Raw genomic sequence first — 21,792 nt, 5'->3', positions numbered from 1 at the left:
GCCTTAGTGATCATGCGGAGATCCCACATAGCAGGACTAGGGGTGTTATCTCCTAGGAGAGCCCCGATCCTGGGTAAAGTGCGCCGGCGTTCGTGTCTACGCCTCATCCCGCTTCCAGGCACCGGCGACGTTCTACTCGCCCCCATCATGATAAGCCATCCATTGGCATATGTCGCACCCAACCCCCGACAATGGCCTCTCAATCCTCCATAAGAACACATGATACAAGTTAAAATATATAGTCAAATACATGATGCAGTCGAAAAAGTGCATTTGAAACACAATCATGTTAGAAAAGAAGGTACAATTGAGAAAGTGCATTGTGGTTGAAAAAATCTATGATGAATCAGCCGCATCGCTGATAACTACATGAAAAATGCAGCCAGGGTAAACGTGCACTATTTAGCTTTTCGTAAACAAATAACCAAGAAGCAGTGACTAATGATTCCAGCACGAGTGGGCAACACTATAGTCCCTCCGTTCCATAATATAGTGCATATAGATTTTTTGAAAAGTCAAACCTCGCCAACTTTGACCAAGTTTGTGGAGAAAAATATTTACATCTAGAATGCCAAACATATGTCCTTAGATTCATGATAAGATGTAGTTTCATATTTCATATAATTGGTATTGTAGGTATAAATAGTTTTCCGTATAAACTTGATCAAAGTTTGCAAAAATTGATTTTTCAATAGATCTATATGCACTACATTATGGAATGAAGGGGTATGATTTTGAGTCTATTCATGCGAAGTATAGCTTTGCGCCCATTAGGTTCTACCATCCGCCAACCCAGACATGAGAAAATATCTTGTAGGGACCGATGAAAATCAAGTAAACATTAGGAAGCGGTTAGCTGGCGAACGTTTGCTGGGAGGGGTTGGCATTTACGAACGATTTTGCTGGCAATTTTAGTTGTGAGGGATTGCAAATTCTTTAAAACAACATGTCGGTTTCTTGAGAAGAAGGTATATTTTCTTACAAAAACTGCCACAATCTGATCTCGCGAAACAACTAAAACCGCTAGGAAAAACCGTTATCTTGCCACCCCTTCCCATCTGACATTATTATGGTTCAAGGTTTCTAAATTATGGTTGAGGAGGTCATGTTTCGCAAACTTATAAGATTCCTAGCTCAAAATCAAAATCATTTACGAGGTATGGAAAAAAGAAATTCAACGGTAGTGACAAAAAGTGCAATATCACCATTTATACATCAAAATCATTGTTCTTGCCACCCAAATGAATGAGTTTGAACTTGAGGGATGAACTTCAGATTCCACGAGTTTATGGAACATCAACCTTCTTTTTTGAATTAAGAACATCATCTTTCTAACATAATACCCTTTTTTGAACTTTAAAAATAATAATTCAAATGTGATTTCTACCAAGTTTTTACTGCACCTTGCTTTTTGTATGCCTTTCCCCTAGGCACGGCAAGTGCGCTGTGAGCAGGGCTAAAAAATTCAACAAAATTTTAGTGAAATTTCAGATAGTTCAATGGGGTTCAAAATATTTGTAACCCCAAAATTTTGATGCAGATTCAAACTGATTTGAAAATAAAATTAAATTATGTTAGGATTGAATAAAAGTGAGTAAAATTTGAAATCTGAAAAGCCAAAATAATTTCTGAAATTTTGCATATTTCAGCTGGGTCTGAAATTATAATCCTTGGCTGTGAGTGACTGCATTGTGCAATAAACATCCCTAGTTAAAATAACTCGCCACTTTCTCAAGCAGTACGAGCCTTCCTTGACAAGATAATTGCCGGGGAGTACTAAATTTCGAAGGATCCTGTCACTGACGTCCGCACGCCGGTAAAGAAAAAGCACGTGCAGCTCACAGAGACGGGAAATGCTGCGCACCGCTGCTGACGATGAGGAGCAACAGAGGGTACCGGTCATATCGGCAGCCTCGCGAAGCGAGCGAGACAAAACGCCAATGATTTCAGCCGTACCAAAGCGCTTAAATAAACAGCAGAGCAGTGAATGCTCCGTCATCTGCCTCTCCTGCAACTGCAATGATGGACAAGCATCTAAGCTCAGAACCGGTTTTATTTCAGGGGCAAAGACACCCCACCCCACCTTGCACATCAGAGCTTTCTCCCACCATACTGCTAACATCGATAAAAGAAAAGCGTTCCAAAAATTGTCCGTCCAAATTGTACAGTGTACACATCAGAACACGTGAAGCATCAGTGTTCCTCTAAACGCTAGGACGGTCTGAGAAATCACAATTCGTCGTTGGGTGCAGAGCTGTCCGCCATGAGCTCCTCGAGCGAGAACTCGTCCTCCTCGATGACCTCTCCGTCCTTGCCGTCCCATGGTTCCGACTGGACCACCGTGGGGGCGCCCTCCAGAGGAAGGTTCCCCTTTCCGCCGCGCCCCGCCTCCTTCACAAACTCGCTGCAGGGGACGATTCATTTTTGTTAGTCGTGCGCCTGATTGAACCTACTGCAATCATCGAAGCCATGGCAACAGGGAGCTTACGTGATTTCGGCGAGCTCGAAGGCGCTACGAAGCGGTGCGTATGCGCCTTTCTTCACGTTGAGAGCAACCATGGCTGGATACCCATAACCACCGACTCCGACCTGCTTCTCCAGATCAGCTTGCTTGCCGGCACCTGCCCAGACAAAACTGCAAGGCAATGCTATCCTGGCTCAGTATGGTCCATCTCAAGAACAATCAGGAAGTTTTAACACAAAATGCTCAAATTAGACCGAATCCTCTTGCTGCAGATGTCATTGCATATATAGTTACGATAACCCTGGTTCGGTTAACGCCGAAGGCATTTGATCTGATCCTTTCATGTATGTGAAATACAAACAAGTTGCTTCCAAATGTTATAGTTCATTGTTTTCCGGCCAACTCACTTAACGAGCTGTATTAATTAGACACTGCGTGCTTTTCTCACAAACAAAAACAGTTGTAGGTTAAATTCAAGTAAAATTGGGTCAGTTGACAACTTGCCTGTATGGACTCTTCTTAAATTTCTCAGCAACAGATAGTAGCAGCTCAAGGTACTTGTTTCTTCCTTCTGCCTTTGAGTCCAGGATGTCTGGAAGGAAAGATACAAAGCAAATGGCAGCAGAAGCACACTTCTCTTCCATCACATCCTAAAGAAAAGCCAACCCCACATCAGAACATCAATAATTCACTACCTGATCTGCAGAAATATTGTGAATATCATGAAGGCTTACTGCGCTAGTCAACTCAGAAACTTCAGGTGGTGCAGCGTTCGCTTCCAGCTGCTCCAACGCAAAGGACTCGATGGCAGAAGCAGCTCTAGCCCCCTGGTAGGGGAACGGGCTCTCCTTATCGGCACCAAATACCAAAATAGTTGGAAAGCCTTCTACCTTGTACTTGCTCATCAAGGACTGCAAAAATCCGAAGTCAAAATATATATACTTGCAATATGTACTCGAGAAAGAAGCTGTATGGTGGGCCCAACAAACTATTTGGTGGCACATGCACGCATGCTTTAAAAATGTCGAGTTTCAACTCTAACTGTTCTGATAGTCTGATACACTGCCTGAAACATTTCAAAAAATCACTCAAACCTAGTAATCCAGTTGAATCTTCTGATTGACCTATTAAAGTTCAAAGTATTGTAGTATATCATGTCATCTATACCAATATAAAAAGACCCAAAGGGGCAGATCCAACTGATCTCGGCCATCAAACTAAGTCAATCCAACGACCTAGACTGCTCCAATGGCGAGCGTTCAACGTGTTTAACATGCAATTAATATCATACCAAATATTGCACTAATCATAGAATTAACACACAAATAATAGCATATCTAATATCCGCGTGCAATTAATATATTGCCTAAATATTAACGTGAGTTGCACGTGCGCATTTACTAGTCATGTTAAAAAGGCACCTCAAACAAAACATAGGCGACAACTCAATCAAATGGCTCATGGATAAGTTAGCCAACTGAAGCTTTCCTCGATAAAATTTCCAAGATAACCATAGTTATTTGCTGCCAGACTCCAGCATTTGTATGATATGCAAATTTATGATGTGACCCCAAAGTGATATTGCTGAGTTAATTTCATTATAAAATTGCAATAACTGCAAAATAAACACTTCATTCCAGTCTTGCTGATCACAAGAATGCCAAGAACTCGCTAAGATTTTCAAACCAAATGTTACCAACAACAATTTCCCTTGTATAATTTCAATTTTCAGTGAAATCAAAGTGCACATTCATTAGTATGGCAAATACATTCTTAAATTTAACCTATAAAATTGGCCTGAAATATATATTTTTTCCTATGATGAAATTCAACCAGAAGATGAAAATGTTAAATGAGGATATAATCCCAAGGTTGTACCTTATCAGAGTCACAATCAATATGGCCTAGTTTCACTTGACCCTTCAAGTTCTTTGCAGCCCTTTTCCATTCAGGAGCCAATTTCTTGCAGTGCCCACACCTTAACAAGAAAAACAATACAGTCGACGAGCCGAAAAGTGTATTCAGTTAACAGGATTTATTCTCAACACACAAGTAGCAGAAATACAATACTAAAACTCGAATACATCAAACAAATGGATTAACTTGTAAAATGTGATAATGTGTACGAACAGTAGAGGAGATCAGACAAAGCTTAAGCATAGGAACCAAATCAAGCAAGATCCCATGGAAAAGGCTCATCTCTCTATATTGGCAACCGATGAAAGGGGATGTATCGAATTTACTTGTAGCATCATGTGAGCTCGTGTAGTCTAGTTAGAAGGTAGGTCTCATATATGTCAACCAAAATCACGAACTTAATATTCTTTTTTTCTTGAGAAGGAAGGTTAAACCTCCTAGCCTCTGCATCCTCAGATGCACACAACCATACAAACTCAAATTTCTATGGTTTGGTTATAACTCAAACTTCTGAAGCCCTATAGTTAAGCAAGAATGTGCTAGAGTATACATAAGAAATAATAAGAGATGATTACATCGTGCAGAATTGTGTATATAATTCTCTTAATTTGGAGAAAAAGCTACACCCAATAGGAAGTAAAGAATCGATTAACATGATGAACAATATGGGTATTGAGCTACATACCACGGTGCAAAGAACTCCACAATCCAAAGATCCTTGCTTTTGACGACGAGTTCGTCAAAGTTACTCGAATTCAATTCTACTGATTCATTTGGTTCAGTTTTTTTCTCCCTTGAGCCACCAGAGGTTTTGCCACTTGAACCTCCTGATGTCTTACCATCCAACCTATCTCTGAGAAGACCTTTGACCTGTGCATCATAAAACAAACAGATATTTTCCCTTGTAATGAAAGTGGAAGCTCACATCTTTTGCAACATAACTGACAATTTCGTACTCCCTTCGGTTGGGTTTATAAGCCGGGTACGGGTTTTTAGGTCTTCAACTTGGCAAATGAAACATGTATAATATGCCACAAAAATTATATGGTTATTAGAATGTAAAGATATATTTCTTATAGAATATAATACACTTTTCCCTAGTTAAATTGAAGACCTAAAAACCCGTGCCCGAGTAATAAACCCAACCGGAGGGAGTATAAAATAATACAATATAAAGAACAAAGATTGTCGATTCACAGCATGCAACAGTGATGACCGACGAACAATTAAATTGAAACACATGACACGTTGAAGAAACTCAAGTCAGCTAACATTAGTGCAAGAGTAATTACTGAACTTCATAGAAGAGTAAAAACGGAGTAAGAAGGATCATTGCATGCTAAGCTCCGCAGAGTGGCTGCCTCAAATTCATTAGGAAAAGTTGGTAAGTAGAATCATGGGCTACCCGAGACACCATTTTCAGCCAACAGAAAGATGGCACTTGTTGTTCATAGCATTACACCCTGTAAGATCCGGAGTTATTTAAGTGGGTACAAATTTCACTCTTCAGATTCAGACAAAGCAGATAATGTCTCCGGGGAAAAGGATGTACATATTGGTAGAGTAGCAGAGGAAACATCACATCAAAAGCATAAACAACTTGTGGAGCATAAGAAAATGCAATTGAGAATACATCATGCAAATTAATGGAACAAAATAAAATTACAAGACAAATAGGGTTTGCTGCAACTAACCTGCGACAGAGCAAAATTTACAATTGCCTTTACATCTCTTGCTCCTTCATAATCCACTGGTGGCTTGCCAGGGAGAAATACTTTTATGGTTGGGAATCCCTGTATTCCATATTGCTGCAAAAGTAACACAATTCATCACGAACTGTATCAGTAGCATTCCATAAAAGTTTATAAATTCTAATTATAAAAGCCAGATATTTTGTGTGATTGTCATTAACTTAGAATATAAAGTGTTTAAGAAATGACTCAGGCATACAATTGTATAGGAAAGCGAAAGAAGGTAGTCCAGATGCATGTTGCCTAAGTTTAGTTTTAACTAAAGTATTCATCGCCATAATATAGACTTGATGTTCACTCATCTGGCCCTACCTATCAGTCTGCTATGCTAAACACAACTTAAAACCACGCTGTAATGAATAGCCTACAACCATCAATAGTAATGCACATGTGGAACACAAGATGGTTTGGAGGAATTGTCGTGGTTAAGTTTCACTGCAGGTATATTGGTAAAGCCATAACGGTCTTAATTCACAGTCAATATCTTTCTTGTTTTCTTTAATCGGGGGTATCCATCTTCTGTGCGATAATATCTGAGATAAGAGTGATTTGATGCAAAAACTAATTTCTGACACACACAAAAATTATAGTAAACAAACTCGTAAGCAATGCCAGAATGGCAACATATCACCCTAATAAAGTTGCAATTCGTTGGATTTTGGCCTATGCATATACTTAACAAAGATTTGAAAACAAAATCAGGCTAGTAATCAACTGGGAGGATACCAAAACAGCATTAGCAAGAGACCAAATCCTGATTATTGATAAGCCCTTGTCAAACTATGTCTTTCTTCAGCAGAATTCAAATTCATTTACTCCTATATAAAAAGCATCGAAGCACCTTAGTAAAATTTACTGTCTGAAGTACAATGTCCCACTACATTTTGGTACTTAACTGGTTAATGTCTTTCTATCCAACAAAAATGCACGGCGGAAGCACCAGTAAAGCCATTACACGCTAACAATCGATAAATTACTGTGACATCGCTGCTACCGATGCCGAGATCACATCAGGAAACAAGCAGATCAGCACGCACATGCGGAGTGTGGGCGGGTCAAAAGGAAACGAGAGGCCGTGCTCACCTGCGCGAGCTCCTTGTGCGCGTCGGCGTCGAGCGCGGCGACCGTGGCGACGCCCTTGAGGACGCCGGCGGCCTTCTCCCAAATCGGCGTCAGCTGCTTGCAGTGCCCGCACCAGGGCGCGAAGAACTCCACCAGCACCACCCCGTTCGCGTTCAACACCTGCGCGCAAGCGAGCGGCGGCACGCCCCTCGGGGTCAGAGAGAGAGCTCAAATGGGAGGAGAGCCGATCTGGCGACGGGGGAGAGGCGAGACCTTCTTGAAGTTGTTGGGGTTGAGCTGGAGGACCGGGGAGCCGGCGGAGTAGAGCGCGGCCGCCGGGGAGGCCGCGGCGGCGAGGAGGAGGAGGACGGCGGCGAGGATGGCCGGACGCATGGCGTCGTCGAGAAGCTTCTGGAAGCCGGAGGGGGGACTAGATGGCGGCGATCGATCGGCTGCGTCACCGGGGGGCGTGGTGGTGCGGATTTAAGTTTGCTCGCGAGAGAGGAGACGAACGCGTGTGCGGACCAATCGTTAGCGTCCACGTCTGGTGCTCTGCCACGTCGGTATGGTTTCGCCTCCTTGGCGCGACGGGATTGGTCGCGACCGTGGCATGGTTGGAGGACTGGGTGCACAGTTGTTCGGACACTCTGGAGTCTGGGTAGACCTGTTCGTCGCCATAAGCCGCGCATATGCGCGACAACTATACCGGCTCGTTCGTTCGCTCGCACGCTGAGCTCGCTACATTCGGTGCATTCGCTTCGTTTTTTCCCTTTTTCTTTTCTTTAGGTTTTTCTTATTTTCTTTTCTTTAGGTTTTCTCTATTTCTTCAATGATTTTCTTTCTTTTTTTGTTTTTTCTCTGGTTTTATTCTTCTCACCTGTCTTCTTCATTATTTTATCAGTTTTCACCGGGTTTTTTTTTGTTTTCCTTTGGTTTTCTTTGTTTCCTTCTCTGGTTTCTTCTTTCTTTTCCTTTTCTTATTTTCTTGATTTTTCTCCCATTTCCTTGGTTTTTTTTTCTTTTCGGCACTGGTTTTCCTCTAGTTTCTTTTTTTCCTCTTCCGCATTTTTTGTTTTTTTCATGTTTTCTTCTCTTTATTTATGTTTCTTTGTCATGTTTCACCATTTTTCCTCTTTCTTCAAACTTAAATAATTTTCGATGCACGGTGTACATTTTAGTACACGTGAAATATTTCTGGATACACATTCTATATTTCTCAAATGCACAATGTTTTTTTTTCTAAATTACATTATGAACATCATTTCGAATACGTTGTCAATATTTTTCAAATTCACGCTGAATATTTATTTATTGCAATAATTAATTTTTAAAATTCTGTGAACATTTTAATTTTTTTTCCAACATATGTTTTTAATGTCTAATTTTTCCATACACAGTTGTAGATTTATCGCATACACTAGGAACATTTTTTATATACACGTTTAGCATTTTCCATATACGTGATTAACATTTTTGAAACTTATAATTTTTTGACTGCTTTTTTTATACACATTCAACATTGTTCGTATACACCAGGACATTTCTTATATACATATCTAACATTTTTGGCAGGCATGATTATTTTTCGTTAAACATATATTTTTTCATGACTACTTTTTTCATACACATTCTATATTTTTCTTTATATACACGTTTAACATTGTCCAAATACATGATTACCATGTTTAAAAGTGTTTTTTCTATGTCTACTTTTTCTATAAATGCTGTACATTTTTCTTATACATCGGAAACATTTTTTCTAGACACATTTAATATTTTATAAAATCATGATTAGCATTTTCAGGAAAAAGTTGAAAACCTTTATTTATTTCTAATTTTTTCTAAAGCGTACTGTATATTTTTTTACATTTTCCTTATACATCAAAAATACTTCCTCCGTCTCATAATGTAAGAACGTTTTTGACACTACACTAGTTTAAAAAACACTCTTATATTATGGGACAGAGGGAGTATTTTTCTATACTTAATTAACATTTTTTAAATGCATGATGAACATTGTTTGACTTTTGCATGTAAAGTGATTTCACAATAGATATACTAAGAATATTTCGAAATACAAGAAAATGGAAAAAGGTAAAACAAAAAACCAGTGCAAAATGTGAAAAGAAAATGAAAGGAAAAATGCGCTAATGGCATGTGCCCGAGATGGGCCGGCCCAATCAGGTGGCTGGAGCGAGACATACGCGCGCCCGCACATATGGGCCTCGGGCGTGTTCTTGTTCGAATTTGTGGGCGGTGCGCTTCAGCCGTGTTGGTGGACTTTTTTCTCTTGTTTTTGCTGTATTGATGATCTTGTCAAGAGTAAGATTATACTAAAACAAGGATGCAACTAACTAACGGTCATCCCTTAGGGAGCTACTTCAAGGGTCATCTTTTTAGTCAGGAAGCGCGTCAACTGATGTGCCCAGCCGTCGCACATGCGCGTGTTGGGCGCTCCTCTGGATTTCGTCTTCTTTTCTATACGTGTTTTCGGATTTTAGATGTTTTTGTTTTTGTTTTTTGCTTGATTCCCTAGGTTTGGATGGATTTTTTTTTAAGAAGTGCTTTTCTGCATGAAGCACAATGTGTGCTTCTCAAAAAGGAAAAAACAGAGCATGTGCTTCCACGAGAATCACAATTATGCATTCTGAAAAAGAAAAGGCACAACTATGCTTCCATGAGAAGCGTAACTGTGCTTCCATAGAAAGAAAAGCATAGCCTGTGTTTCAACGAAAACACAACAATGCTTTCTTAAAAAAAAGGGAAAACATAGTCTGTGCTTGCCCAGGAAGCACACTTTCAGGTTTCATTTTTTTCGTTTTGAACTAGTTATTCGTTTTTTAGGGTTTCATTTTTTATCCCCTCTTTTTGAATTTTTCGTGAAAAAAGTTCATCGAAACCTATTAACATGAGATCTACTTTCGAAGATCTCAACACAAGATATCCAACCGTTCATGGTTTGGACGCGCGGTTCAAGAGATAAAATATTATAAGTAAAAGTATCAACCAAAAAAGGGAAAACACCTAGATTGCAAAAGGTGCCACACATACAGTGTTTCACTTGTCAACACATACAGTGAAATTTGCAAGGGATGCACCTTAATTAATGATCTCCTGAAAACGGGGGCAGATCCTCACGACTACTATATGTCAGCTGATAACAATCGTTTGTTAGCGATCGGTTGCTAGTGCTAGATAGATGGGCTGGCCAATTACAAATCAAGGTGAAGCGAGCAAACCGAACGGGTTTAGGAACTTGTTGGAAGGTTCGTGAACTGCTGTTTTTTTACCGTTCTATCCGGGTTTTTTTTCTTCTATTTTTTTGTTTTTTAAAATACTTGAAAATTTGAAAAATGTCCATGTTTTAAAAAATTGTTCATGTATTTCCCAAAAATACTTGAAATTTGAAAAGTTCTAGTTTATCTATCGTTTAGGCTTACCGTACCTAGGTGATGATGACCATTTTGTGTCCGGTTGTATCTATGTGATGATGAAACTTGTTATCCCAGTTGCTATGTTCAAGTTCGATCTACCTAAGTTGATCATGTTGCATGCGTAGCATGGATTTGAGGGGGCGTTGCGGACATGAAGAAGCGGTCATCTGCACTAATAAGATTCTGCGCTCAAGATGACGTGGAGACACATTTGTGAGTTGCGTTTGTAGATGCTCAAAGGCCAGCGAGAGGAAGCACTATGAACAGTACAACCAATCAAGGTAATGCATACTGGTGTTGAGTGGTACGGAAGTACTACGGCCCTAGGCTTTCTTAGCGCGAGAAAAGTGGTGACCACTTCTGGGAAGAGTAATAATTCCGGCACCGTTGTGCACACTGAACTACATTATGCGGTGGGGCAAACCTGACCCGGGAAATATTGGCAAGGCATGTTCTGCGCGAATAACACAAATGGTGGCAAGTTCAGCTCGCTGCGATGCTGCCGTGTTGGCGTGATGGTGGCAAGTTGGCAACACTCATAGAAGCGGTAGTACTCTCACACAAGGAGGCAGCACGTAGTACATATTAAAAGAGACAACCGATACGATGCCCCTGGGAATAAGAACAGACACAGAACAATACAGCTCTCATGCTGGTCGGAAGCAGCACAACACAGCGAAAATGACAAACACTCCTACTTACTACAGATCCTAGCTAGGCGTAGCACACAAGCCAGCACAGGCTCGTTTATTCGGCACCAAACAGTAGCCAGTGGTCTAGCACGTACGTACGTACGAACTCTGGAGCATCCTATGTGCCATCGTCCTCAACCATTAACCGAGGCCACGTACGGAGAGCAGAGCAAGGGTTGCTTCTAAGCGGTGGCGATGAGCTTGGTGCTCTGGCTCTCCATGGACTTGAAGGCCTCGAACCTGGGCTCCTTGTCCTCGAACTTGTGGCGCACGTACAGCTTCATGTAGTCCTCGAACACGAACCTGGGGTACGCCCCGCCGGCCGCCTCCGCCTCCGCCAGCGCCGGCGCCGGGAAGATCACCGCGTCGCTGGCCGGGTTGTAGAAGGAGGCGATGGACATCCGGTTGCCGTCGGCCTGCGCGACCACGCGGTGGAGCACGCTCTTGTACCGGCCGTTGGTGATCACCTCCAGCTGGTCGCCCAGGTTGACGACGATGGAGTGGCGCGTGGGCGGCACGTCCACCCACTCGCCGTCCCTGAGCAGCTGGAGCCCGCCGACGCGGTCGTCCTGGAAGAGCAGGATGATGCCGCCGGCGTCGGTGTGGGCGCGGAGGCCCTTCACGAGGTCGGGGCGCGGGCAGGGAGGGTAGCTGCTGACCTTGGTGCCGAAGGTGGGGACGCCCTTGGAGCCCCGGAACGCCCGCGTGAGGTACCCCTTCTCGAGGCCGAGGTTCTCGCAGAGCAGGTCCAGCAGCCGCTCCGCCAGCCTCTCCAGCTCCGCCGCGAACTGCTTCATCACCCGCCTGTACTCCTCGTCGAGGTCGGGTATCTCGGCGATGTTGGGCTCCGGGAGGTGGCGCACGAAGAAGGTGCTCTCCCAGTCCAGGTTCTCCGCCGCCCTGCCGCCGTCCTCCAGCGTCTTGCTGGCGAACTCGAGGAACCTCTGCTCGCGCACCCTCTTGTAGTGCTCCTTGGTCATCTTCTCCACCTCGTCCATCAGCTCCGTGGAGATGCCGTGGTCCAGGACCTGCTCGCACGATCGCACGCACCACAAGAGCAGAGCAAAATCAACGTACAGCTCAATAAGAAGGGCACGAAACTATTCATGCAAGTTGTTGATCGAGTTATGTAGTTGCTTATTCACCTGGAAGAACCCCCAGTTCTCGCATGCGTCATGCAGCAGGTCCATCGCCGCCGGCCGCTCCTCCCCGGCCAGCAGCCCCATGTCGATGATCGGGAACGACGAAGCCGGCGCCATTTCTAGCTCTCGAGCTGCTTGTGCTGCGGCGCCTGGTGCTGGAACTGATCTCAGGTTGCTCTATGGCTTCTCTGCAATGCAAGCGCTTGCTGTGCGTTTGAGTAGTCAGTGTGAGTGAAAATGCAGCAGGGCGGGTGCGAATTTATAGGCTCGCCGGCCGGGCGGTCGCGCCAATCAAGTGTACGTATTGATGCGCGCCGTAACAGTAACCAGTTTTTTTGCCGCTAACCGTAACTGTAACCTGAGCGTATCAGTGTTGGAATAACTCGGGTGGTTGACCGGGCGGAGACCGGGCCATGTGGGATATCCGCGTGCTGGATCGTGGATCTGTCGTCCAGCACGGAATTATTTGGACAATAATCCAGCGACCACGGACGTTTCGGACAATCATTTGGTATCGCCCATTGGTCACCCCGGCTCCCACTCGCCGCCGCCCCGCTCCCCTCCCCTGTGGCACCCGGTGTTACTCCCGCTCTTGGTTTTCCAGTGGTATGTGGAAGCACGTGCATGTCGCCATTGGCATTGAAATCGTCGTGCGAAATGTTGGGTGGCGGTCGTCCGTCCCCACGGCTGGCTAACGTAGCGAGTAAGATTAATCTGAGACGAGTGAGATTGCCAAAGTTAATGCCAGTCGATGGGAGGATAAGCTACTGGTACTAGCAAGCTAGCATGCGTTAGGTCGGCAAATGCATGCCCGAGCCAGGGCAACCTTTACGCCTTTGGTTTGGAGGAATTTCATAGGAATTCTAGAGGATATAATTTTTATAGGATTTTTTTTTTCTTTTAGAGCCCTTTGGTTTATAAGAATGGATTTCTATTCCTACATAGGATTAGTTCCTATCCTTCATATTTCATAGGAAAATAAAAATGAACCTAGATTCAATGAAAAAATTCCTTTGATGTCAACCAAATGACATCTCGTTTCTTATTTCTACTCATAGGATTTGAGATACATATCATCTCATTTTCTACAAAATTCCTATTCCTACGGTAATTCTATCCTATGAGCCAAAAGAGGCCTTAGCTTTTCCTTGACCCATTGTAGATTAATTATGATCGCCGTCGCCCATATGCATGATCGCCTGATGACAAAGATCCCAAGCTGTCAGCGCAGAACAGGTCAAGGTGCACCACGTAGCCATAACATGCCTACGAAGTCGTGGCACGCCTCACCTTAGGCGTGGCGAGCTGAGGCTCCGAACCAAACAGCCTCTTAATGTGTCGGTTGGGGCGAACGAATCACCCTACAGTAGGATACCACACACCAGCGACACCCTCAAACAGGAAATGAACAATAGACAAACCTCATGTCTTGACCAAGCATCGATTTAGTGCGGCGTTTGACCCAGCGGCTAGGCGATCGATCTAGCGCAGAAAAAGACTCGCGTAACATTAACACGGCCCCTAAAGTTACAGACGTCTCTCCATCTATATAAAAGTTACAGACACGAACACAAGGCGGCAAGGCATGACATGCATAGGCAGTTTTGACAATTTTAATTTGTGGACGAAATCATTTTACAAAATGAACTGCCCTAAAAAATTTCCACTCAGCTAACCTTTTTGAGTGGCGCCTGACACAGAGGCGCCACACCCTACGGTGCAGCGCCTAGCTCTGAGGCGTTGCACTTCTGTCCAGCATGGCAGCCCCGGGGCCCGCACCCAGCAGTGCAGCGTCTCAGAGCTAGGCGCCACACATGTAATGTGCAGCGCCTAGCCCCTAGGCGCCGCAATGTATGTCGAGTTGGCTGGCTGGCCCCCCTCCCCCACTCCCCCCACACACCCCAACCATCAAAGCATCCCCATCCGAGATTTGCCCCCTCTCTCCCTCTCTCCCCCTCTCAAATCCTTCTCCAAATCTTTCAAATTTAAAGAATTTGTCCGTGGATTTTGAACTCAACCCTCCCTCAAGGCAATCTTCTCCGACCCCCTTGTTTTGATCCAAGTAATGTTAACAAATTACTCATTTGTTGCTAGTTTGGGGAAACCCTAGTTTTTTATGGATCTAGATATTTGTATGGAGATATGAGATGCTTGTTTGCCAATTTCCTATGATTAGGGTTGTTAGTATGTTAGGGTTATTCTTATGGGTGTTCTTATGTTGGTGCTAGGGTTAGGCTTGTTAGTATGTTAGGGTTAGGGTTATGGGTGTTGTTATGTTGGGCAAGGGTTAGGGTTGTTGTTTCATATCTATGTTAGGGTTTGTATTTTGTGTTAATCATTGGATTAGTACTCATGGAAGAAGTGTTACATTTTGTTGTTTGAATGCTTATAGGGATGGGAAGAACATTCGTGTTTGTTCATTATGGGGACAAAGACGTCTTCTTGAAAGGCAATATTGAACCGGACTCGAATGAGCTTGACATGTTGTCTGATAATAGTCCTAGCTATGCAGAGCTCTTGGAAAAAGATTTGAATTGGATGGACCCTAGTGATATCGTTGAGTTGGAGGGAAGGCATAATGTTGGTTTTGGAATGCACATCCGTTGGAAGACAATGCGTGTGAACTCGGAGCAACGTTGGGTTGCATACAAGGAGACGGTGGCCGAATCACTAGACAAGGCTCTTGAGTTATTTGCAACGAAGAAGGTTGATTCAAGTTTGCATTTGAACTTGAACCGGAACACCTCCCCTTTGGTTGCTAGTAGCCCCCACCCTTGAACCGAGATGAAATTGTTGAACCTCTTTTGACCCAACAAGTGAGGCCAACATTGAGCCCATTTCCAAACAACCAAAATGAAGCTTTGCAAGAGGAGAATGATGAGTATGCGGACGATGACAATGAAGTTGATCTCCATGACAACAATGTGCGTGATCTCGACAAATATCATTTGCAAGAGACAATGGACCATTCCATCCCTTATTCCTGTGGCTATGCATCGGATTCGGATGATGAAGGTCCCGATGAACAAGTTGATGATGAGGGGTTCACGGTGAAGGAGGCCGAAGCTTTCGAGAAGGTATTCGGGCGGGATCATCAGACTACATTGTTCAAGGATGTTAGTCTCGCGGATGAAGTCGTGGTAGATGGTGGCCAAGGTATATCTCTTGGGGTTAGGCCAAGATCTCACCGTGATTTGGAAGACGGCAAGAACGGGATTGCTCGCGGGTCTAAGTTCGAAACCTTCTTGGAATTGAAGATGTGGCTCGACAACTACTCAGTTACACATTATCGTCCACACAAGGTGGTGAACTCGGACGTCAATGTGCGCTACACGGTTGCATGTGAAGATGAAAAATGCCCATGGATTGTGCATGCAAGACCATGGAAAGGAGGTCCCACTTGGCACGTTGTGAGTTGTGTACCAACTCACATGTGCCGAGGCAAAAGGGTGGATGGCAAGGTTGTGTCCCAAGACCACAGACAACTCACGTCCGAGTTCATCGCTTACAGGCTCTCCAACTCAATATCCACACTTCCAACAATGGGCATCCAACATGTCATAGACCTTGTGAAAGCCATCTTTCATTACAAGGTGAAATACGACAAGGCATGGAAGGCGAAGCAAGCCACATTTAAGATGTTGTATGGTAATTGGGAGGAAGCATACAACTGAATCCCTAGGTTGTTGTTAGCCATGGCCGCCACAAACCCGGGCATGGTTCATGTGGTCGAGCCTCATGGAAAAAAACAACAACGATTCATGATGGAAGGAAAGTCTGAGTATTTAGCCGTGCATTTTGGGCGTTCGAGCAATGCGTGAGGGCTTTCAAACGCTGTAGGCCGGTCATCGCCATTGATGGCACGTTCTTGACTGGACAATACAAGGGCACCTTGTTGGTTGCGATAGCAACTGATGCCAATAACCGGGTGTTGCCATTGGCATTTGCTTTGGTTGAGGTGGAGAACAATGAAAACTAGGAGTGGTTTTTGCGTCTTTTGAGGACGAAGGTGTTACCTGCTCAGAGGGAAATTTGTGTCATATCGGATCGGCATCCAGGAATTCTTAACGCGGTGGAGATTGACATTCCCGGGCATGCTCCGTTGCACCATCGATGGTGCATGAGGCACTTTTGTTCGAACTTCTATAGGGCATGTGGCCTTAAGGAGTTGGCCGATGATCTTCAAGATTGTTGTCTCGCTTTCTCCGACAAGTGGTTCGCCACTTAGTACAACAAATTGCTCGCACACAAAAAACTTGATCCCGGGGGTCAAGACTTTCTCAATAGGCACATTCAATACCAGAACAAGTGGGCACATGCTTTTGATGAAGATGGCCGGAGATATGGTCAAATGACAACCAATATGGCCGAATGCTTCAATAGGGTGCTCAAAGGTGCACGTGCATTTCCCGTGACAACAATAGTTCAATACACATTTGACAAGATGAATGTGTACTTTCTAAAGTACTCAATGGAAACGGATGCACGGATAGCGGGTGAGAACAAGCGCAAGTACAAGTACAAGTTCCCACCCAAGGTTGATGAATGGTTGGAATTTCAATCACGGAAGGCGGACTCACAAGAAGCTATACTATATGACAACGAAGTACGAAGTGAAAGAGCCAGGAGGAACCACAAACGATGGCCGCCAACATGGAGGTCTGGCTTTCAAGGTCTCGTTAACACGGTGTGATTGCTCTTGCGGGAGGCCATTGTTGCTTCATCTCCCATGCTCACACTTGTATACTGCCGGCCGCGTTAGGAATGTGAACGTCAATCGCCCCCTCACTGTGAGGGAGTCGGAGTTCTCAATCATGACGGTCAAGAATACATGGGCTCCCCGCTTTCACCCATACTTTGACCAATCACAATGGCTGGAGTACCATGGACTTCAACTATGGCCGGATTCGGAGTTGAAGGTTGTTAAACGGGGTAGACGTAAGACAAAGCATCTTCGAGGCGACATGGACGGATGGGGCCACGGTGGCCGCCGCAAATCGGGCAACGACCAATCCCAAGAGCCTCGTGAGAGCTCCCGTTGTGGGGAATGCAAAGGTCGTGGCCACAACAAAAGAAAATGCACCAAACCAAGAAAGAGGTTGTTGGTGTCAAAACCGGCTGATCTCGGGTAGGGGGTCCTGAACTGTACATCTGAGCATCGAGGGTATCAGGAGGCAGGGGACACGATGTTTACCCAGGTTCGGGCCCTCTTGATGGAGGTAATACCCTACTTCCTGCTTGATTGACTTTGATGAGTATAGGGGTTACAAGAGTTGATCTACCTCGAGATCATAATGGCAAAACCTTAGATGTCTAGCCTGTATGATTATGATTGCCTCTACAGACTAAACCCTCCGGCTTATATAGACACCGGAGGGGCCTAGGGTTGTACAGAGTCGGTTTACAGAGAAAGGAAACTTCATATCCGAATGCTAGGCTTGACATCCACGCAAAGGAGAGTCCTATCCGGACACGGAGGAAAGCCTTCAATCTTGTATCTTCACGGCCCATCAGTCCGGCCCCATGTCACATAGCCCGAACGCCCGGGGACCCCCCTAATCCAGGACTCCCTCAGTAGCCCCTGAACCAGGCTTCAATGACGATGTGCCCGGCGCGTAGATTGTCTTCGGCATTGCAAGGCGGGTTCCTTCTCCGAATACTCCAAGGAAGTTACACAAAAGAACTGTATACGACTCTGTACAATAGTTACAACCCTGAACCGCAAGGGCAAAATACTTAAAACAAAATAAGTCACGCCTACTGACAACTTTTCCAGCGATGCGTTATGCCTGGCCTTATTATTATTTCGAACCGTTTTTTAGCCTCTCGCTTCGCGTTTCGAGGTGAGGTCTTCATTGACACGTCTTGTCAAAGCAGAGATCGCATCCCCTTATTGCGGGGTTTTCATCAATACGGGTTTGGGTAATCCAAACGTGTCGTTCGCACGACCCCTTGGGAATAGGCGAGCTTTAAGGCTCGTGAGGGGGCGCCTGATATTCACTGCCTTTATAAGAGGATAATGATCCATCTTTCTACCCCACGCCTTCTTCCCTAGCCCATCCGCCTTCGAGCTCCAGCGCCCAAGTCTCAAGCCTTTCCGTCCCCATCAAACACTCTAGCCATGTCTGGATCTGGAGCACAGGACAAGTGGATGGCTTCCTCCATCATGGAGGGGAACGTCAATGAACTCCGGGAAGCGGGGTACTTGGCCGTGGATATAGCCCACCGGCTCCCTGCCAAAAAGCAGATCATTCCCACCTCGGAGCCTAATGAGAGGGTAGTGTTCATCCCCCATTTCCTCTGGGGACTAGGGTTTCCCCTCCATCCTTTCGTCCGCGGCCTCATGTTTTATTACGGGCTAGATTTCCATGATCTGGCCCCAAATTCCTTCCTCAACATCTCGGCGTTCATCGTCGTGTGTGAAGCATTCCTCCGCATTCCCCCCACTTCGGCCTATGGCTCAAGGTCTTCAATGTGAAGCCAAAGGTGGTCGAAGGTCAACATGCGGAGTGCGGCAGCTCCATGGTAAGCAAGCTTCCCAATGTCACCAGGCCCAAGGGGACCTTTGTGGAGACCGTGAAGGGATGGCAACAGGAGTGGTTCTATATCATGGAACCTCGCGACACCACATGGGCCGCCCCTCCCGAGTTCAAATCCGGGCCTCCAATGCGGCTTGAATCGTGGATAAACAAGGGCCTGGATTGGGCGTCGTTTGACGAGGTGATGACACTGCAGAAGCGCATCAAGAATATGATAGAGAAGAACACCACTCTTGCCAATGTGATTCAGGTGATGTTTTTTCGCCGGATTCTCCCCTGCCAACGCCGATCTCTCCACCTATGGGAGTTTGATCCGGCCGGCCCTCGGACCCTGCAGCGGTTCTTTGGCACGACGCACGAAGACATCTAGAAGCTGCTTTTCAAGGCCCAGAAGTCATGGCCGGAGACGACCGAAGACATCAGCCACGACTGCACTCATCCGGCCAGTCTAGTAAGTTTTCCGATTTCTGAACACAACTTCCACTTGTAGATCCAAGGGGTATGCTGAGCCTTCTGTTCTTCCCTCAGGGCTGGACAAAGAAGGCGGAGCGGATCCGATGTCCGGCTCCGTTGCCCGAAGACCCAGCCATTCCTCTGCTGACGAAGATGCTGGTTCCGGCGCCATACCAGGCACCGGAGAAGAAGGCGAAGAAAAAGGCCAAGGAGACCAGAAGTGGCCTCCGCCTCAAAGGCACTTCGGAAGCGATATCTGAAGAGACCGAGACTCACTCCTCCCCCGAGGGAGACGAAGACGAGGAGGAGGAGGAAGAAGAAAGCAATTCTCCTCCTAAGGGGAGGAAGAAGAGAAGGGCGGACTTCGCAGACCTAGAGGCGGAGGCATAAAAAAGGAGGAGAGTATCCCTTTCGGATGATTCGGGTTCGGATACCGAAGTCACCCCCCAGCAGCGCCCCAGGGTGAAGCCCCTATCCAAGTCGTAAGTAATCAAAGATACCATACACATACCCGACCTTCTACGGATTGTAGGATTACATATTATTTATGCATTTCAGTCCGGCCCGCGTTCTCCCCCAACAATCATCATCGGAGGGGAATTCTCTGGATCCACGGATGATGGAGAGCGAGACGCCTCCGCGAGCTTCCCCGCCAACCGCCACGGATGACGCCGAGGTGCTGTCCCGAAGGGCCTCTCCGGGCCACGGAGAGGTGCGGGAGGCCGAAAAGACGACGCCAGAGGGCAATACCTCGGCTACCGGAAACATGGGGAGCTCGATCCCCATGGAGACTGACGGCGGGGGCCCTGACCAATCCGGCCCCCGGCCGGATACCGCTTCGGAGACTCACACGGCTCCGGAGCCGAACGAGCAGCCCCTTTTGAAAGAGGGGGGAATGCCGGCTCCACCGACGACCTCCTTCAATCCAGAGGCGCCAGATGCATTGAGGGAAGCACTTCACCGTGCTTCCATTATGGATGAACACCGTACCCTAATGAGTACGGTGGTTGACAAGATTTAGTTCGCTAAAAGCGAGCTGAATGAAGCCTTCGCCAGCCTGTTAACAGGTTTTGAGGTATGCGGTGCAATATTTTTAGCCACTTTTCATATGGAAAAATATGCCTGTATATATATAGTAGCCCCTGAGACACAGTTCGGTTCTTTGAAAAAGGGCCGAATAGAGGATCAAATATTTGCAGGAAATAACATACTTGTCTACTTTGATTAACATGCGTCATTGTTAGCGGCGACCGCCCAGGCCACCGAAGTGTCCGAGCTCAAGCGAAAGCTGAAGCTGGTGGATGATGAGATCGACCGCGTTAACAAGCGGTTCGATGAGGCACAGGGTATGTTGTTTTTGAAAAAATCTAGTACAAGCCTGAATTGCAATACAAACTTAGAGTGTAAGCCCATGTGTTGCTATATGTACGAATGTAGGTAGCGCGACCGAGGTCGAGACCCTTAAGAGTGCCCTTGCCGTAGACAAGGAGGAGGCGCAGGCAAACAAAGCGGCCGCAGACAAAGCGGCTGCAGATTTAAAGGCCGAACAGGTCACCCGCCGCCATATGAGGAGAGGGTGACCGAAGTGGAGAAAGAGCTTGAGGACGCCTCCAATAAGTGCGAGTCCTTGGAAGAGCAAAATAAGGCTCAGGCCGCCGAACTTGCCACGGCTCTCCAAGAAGCCAAAGAGGCGTAGACTGAGTCCCGGGCGGCTCGCGAGGAGATCAAGCAAGCCGAACAAATAGCGGCTGGTAAGCCTTTTCTTTTACAGAGTATATTCGCCGGTCGGAGATATATTTTATTGAATCGACTATGGAGTGTTCCAGACGCATTTGAGGATGTCCCAAGGAGTGCTGCCGACGCCGCACAACATTTTCGGGCCCAAGAAGGGAACACGACGGAGAAGCTCTTTTGGTTGCAGTACTTGGCGCCGGAGCGGCCAACACTGCTAAACAACCAGATGACGCAGTTGGCTGAGCTACATAGGATGTCTGGTCTGGCCATGAAGGACATCATAGTCTGGCTATGGCCAGCCGGACCCATTCCGAGCAGCTACTTTGGCCTGGTCAAGCGGTTCGGCGACGCCTTATCCCGAGTTGATGCTGTGAAGCGCTCGGCGTGCATAGAGGGTGCGCGGATGGCCTTTGCCCATGTGAAGATGCACCGGGCGAAGATGAAGGCCGTCGACGTAGCAGTTAAGGGCCTGCCCAGAGGCCTCCTGTGCGGCCGTATCTTATTATTCCGAAAGTTTGCCAGTCGTCGGCTTCAGCCCCCACGTAGATGCACGTAGATGCTACGGGGGTGTTCGGGATAACGTGTAGTCACTCTTGATCCAACG

General features: G+C 45.9%; 2 protein-coding genes across 2 annotated transcripts; both read right to left on the bottom strand.

Annotated features, from left to right (window-relative positions):
• Window positions 1-2,035: 2,035 nt before the first annotated feature.
• Window positions 2,036-7,738, bottom strand: LOC109754984 (protein disulfide isomerase-like 2-3). Its single transcript, XM_020313865.4, has 9 exons — window positions 7,468-7,738; window positions 7,216-7,374; window positions 6,076-6,189; window positions 5,067-5,251; window positions 4,343-4,442; window positions 3,199-3,375; window positions 2,969-3,114; window positions 2,489-2,635; window positions 2,036-2,404 (listed from the first exon to the last, which is right to left on the bottom strand). Exons 1-9 carry the CDS (start codon window positions 7,585-7,587, stop codon window positions 2,230-2,232), a joined length of 1,323 nt encoding a protein of 440 aa, XP_020169454.1. The 5' UTR covers window positions 7,588-7,738; the 3' UTR covers window positions 2,036-2,229.
• Window positions 7,739-11,171: 3,433 nt separating this feature from the next.
• Window positions 11,172-12,723, bottom strand: LOC109754988 (1-aminocyclopropane-1-carboxylate oxidase 1). The gene is made up of 2 exons (XM_020313870.4): window positions 12,466-12,723; window positions 11,172-12,348 (listed from the first exon to the last, which is right to left on the bottom strand). The coding sequence occupies exons 1-2, from the start codon at window positions 12,577-12,579 to the stop codon at window positions 11,503-11,505; spliced, it is 960 nt and encodes a 319-aa protein (XP_020169459.1). The 5' UTR covers window positions 12,580-12,723; the 3' UTR covers window positions 11,172-11,502.
• Window positions 12,724-21,792: the final 9,069 nt, after the last annotated feature.

This window comes from Aegilops tauschii, chromosome 5 (genome assembly GCF_002575655.3).
Source record: "Aegilops tauschii subsp. strangulata cultivar AL8/78 chromosome 5, Aet v6.0, whole genome shotgun sequence".
NCBI classification, from domain to species: Eukaryota; Viridiplantae; Streptophyta; class Magnoliopsida; order Poales; family Poaceae; genus Aegilops; species Aegilops tauschii.
This window is presented reverse-complemented; position numbering and strand designations above follow the sequence as displayed.

Excerpts from the sequence above, each read along its gene's own strand:
- LOC109754984 (XM_020313865.4), bottom strand. The coding sequence starts at position 7,587 with ATGCGTCCGGCCATCCTCGCCGCCGTCCTCCTCCTCCTCGCCGCCGCG. Across the intron at positions 3,376-4,342 it reads TTGATTGTGACTCTGATAAG|TCCTTGATGAGCAAGTACAA; the intron begins GTACAACCTTGG and ends GGATTTTTGCAG. Across the intron at positions 3,115-3,198 it reads TTTCTGAGTTGACTAGCGCA|GATGTGATGGAAGAGAAGTG; the intron begins GTAAGCCTTCAT and ends GCTTTTCTTTAG.
- LOC109754988 (XM_020313870.4), bottom strand. The coding sequence starts at position 12,579 with ATGGCGCCGGCTTCGTCGTTCCCGATCATCGACATGGGGCTGCTGGCC. Across the intron at positions 12,349-12,465 it reads AGAACTGGGGGTTCTTCCAG|GTCCTGGACCACGGCATCTC; the intron begins GTGAATAAGCAA and ends TCGTGCGAGCAG.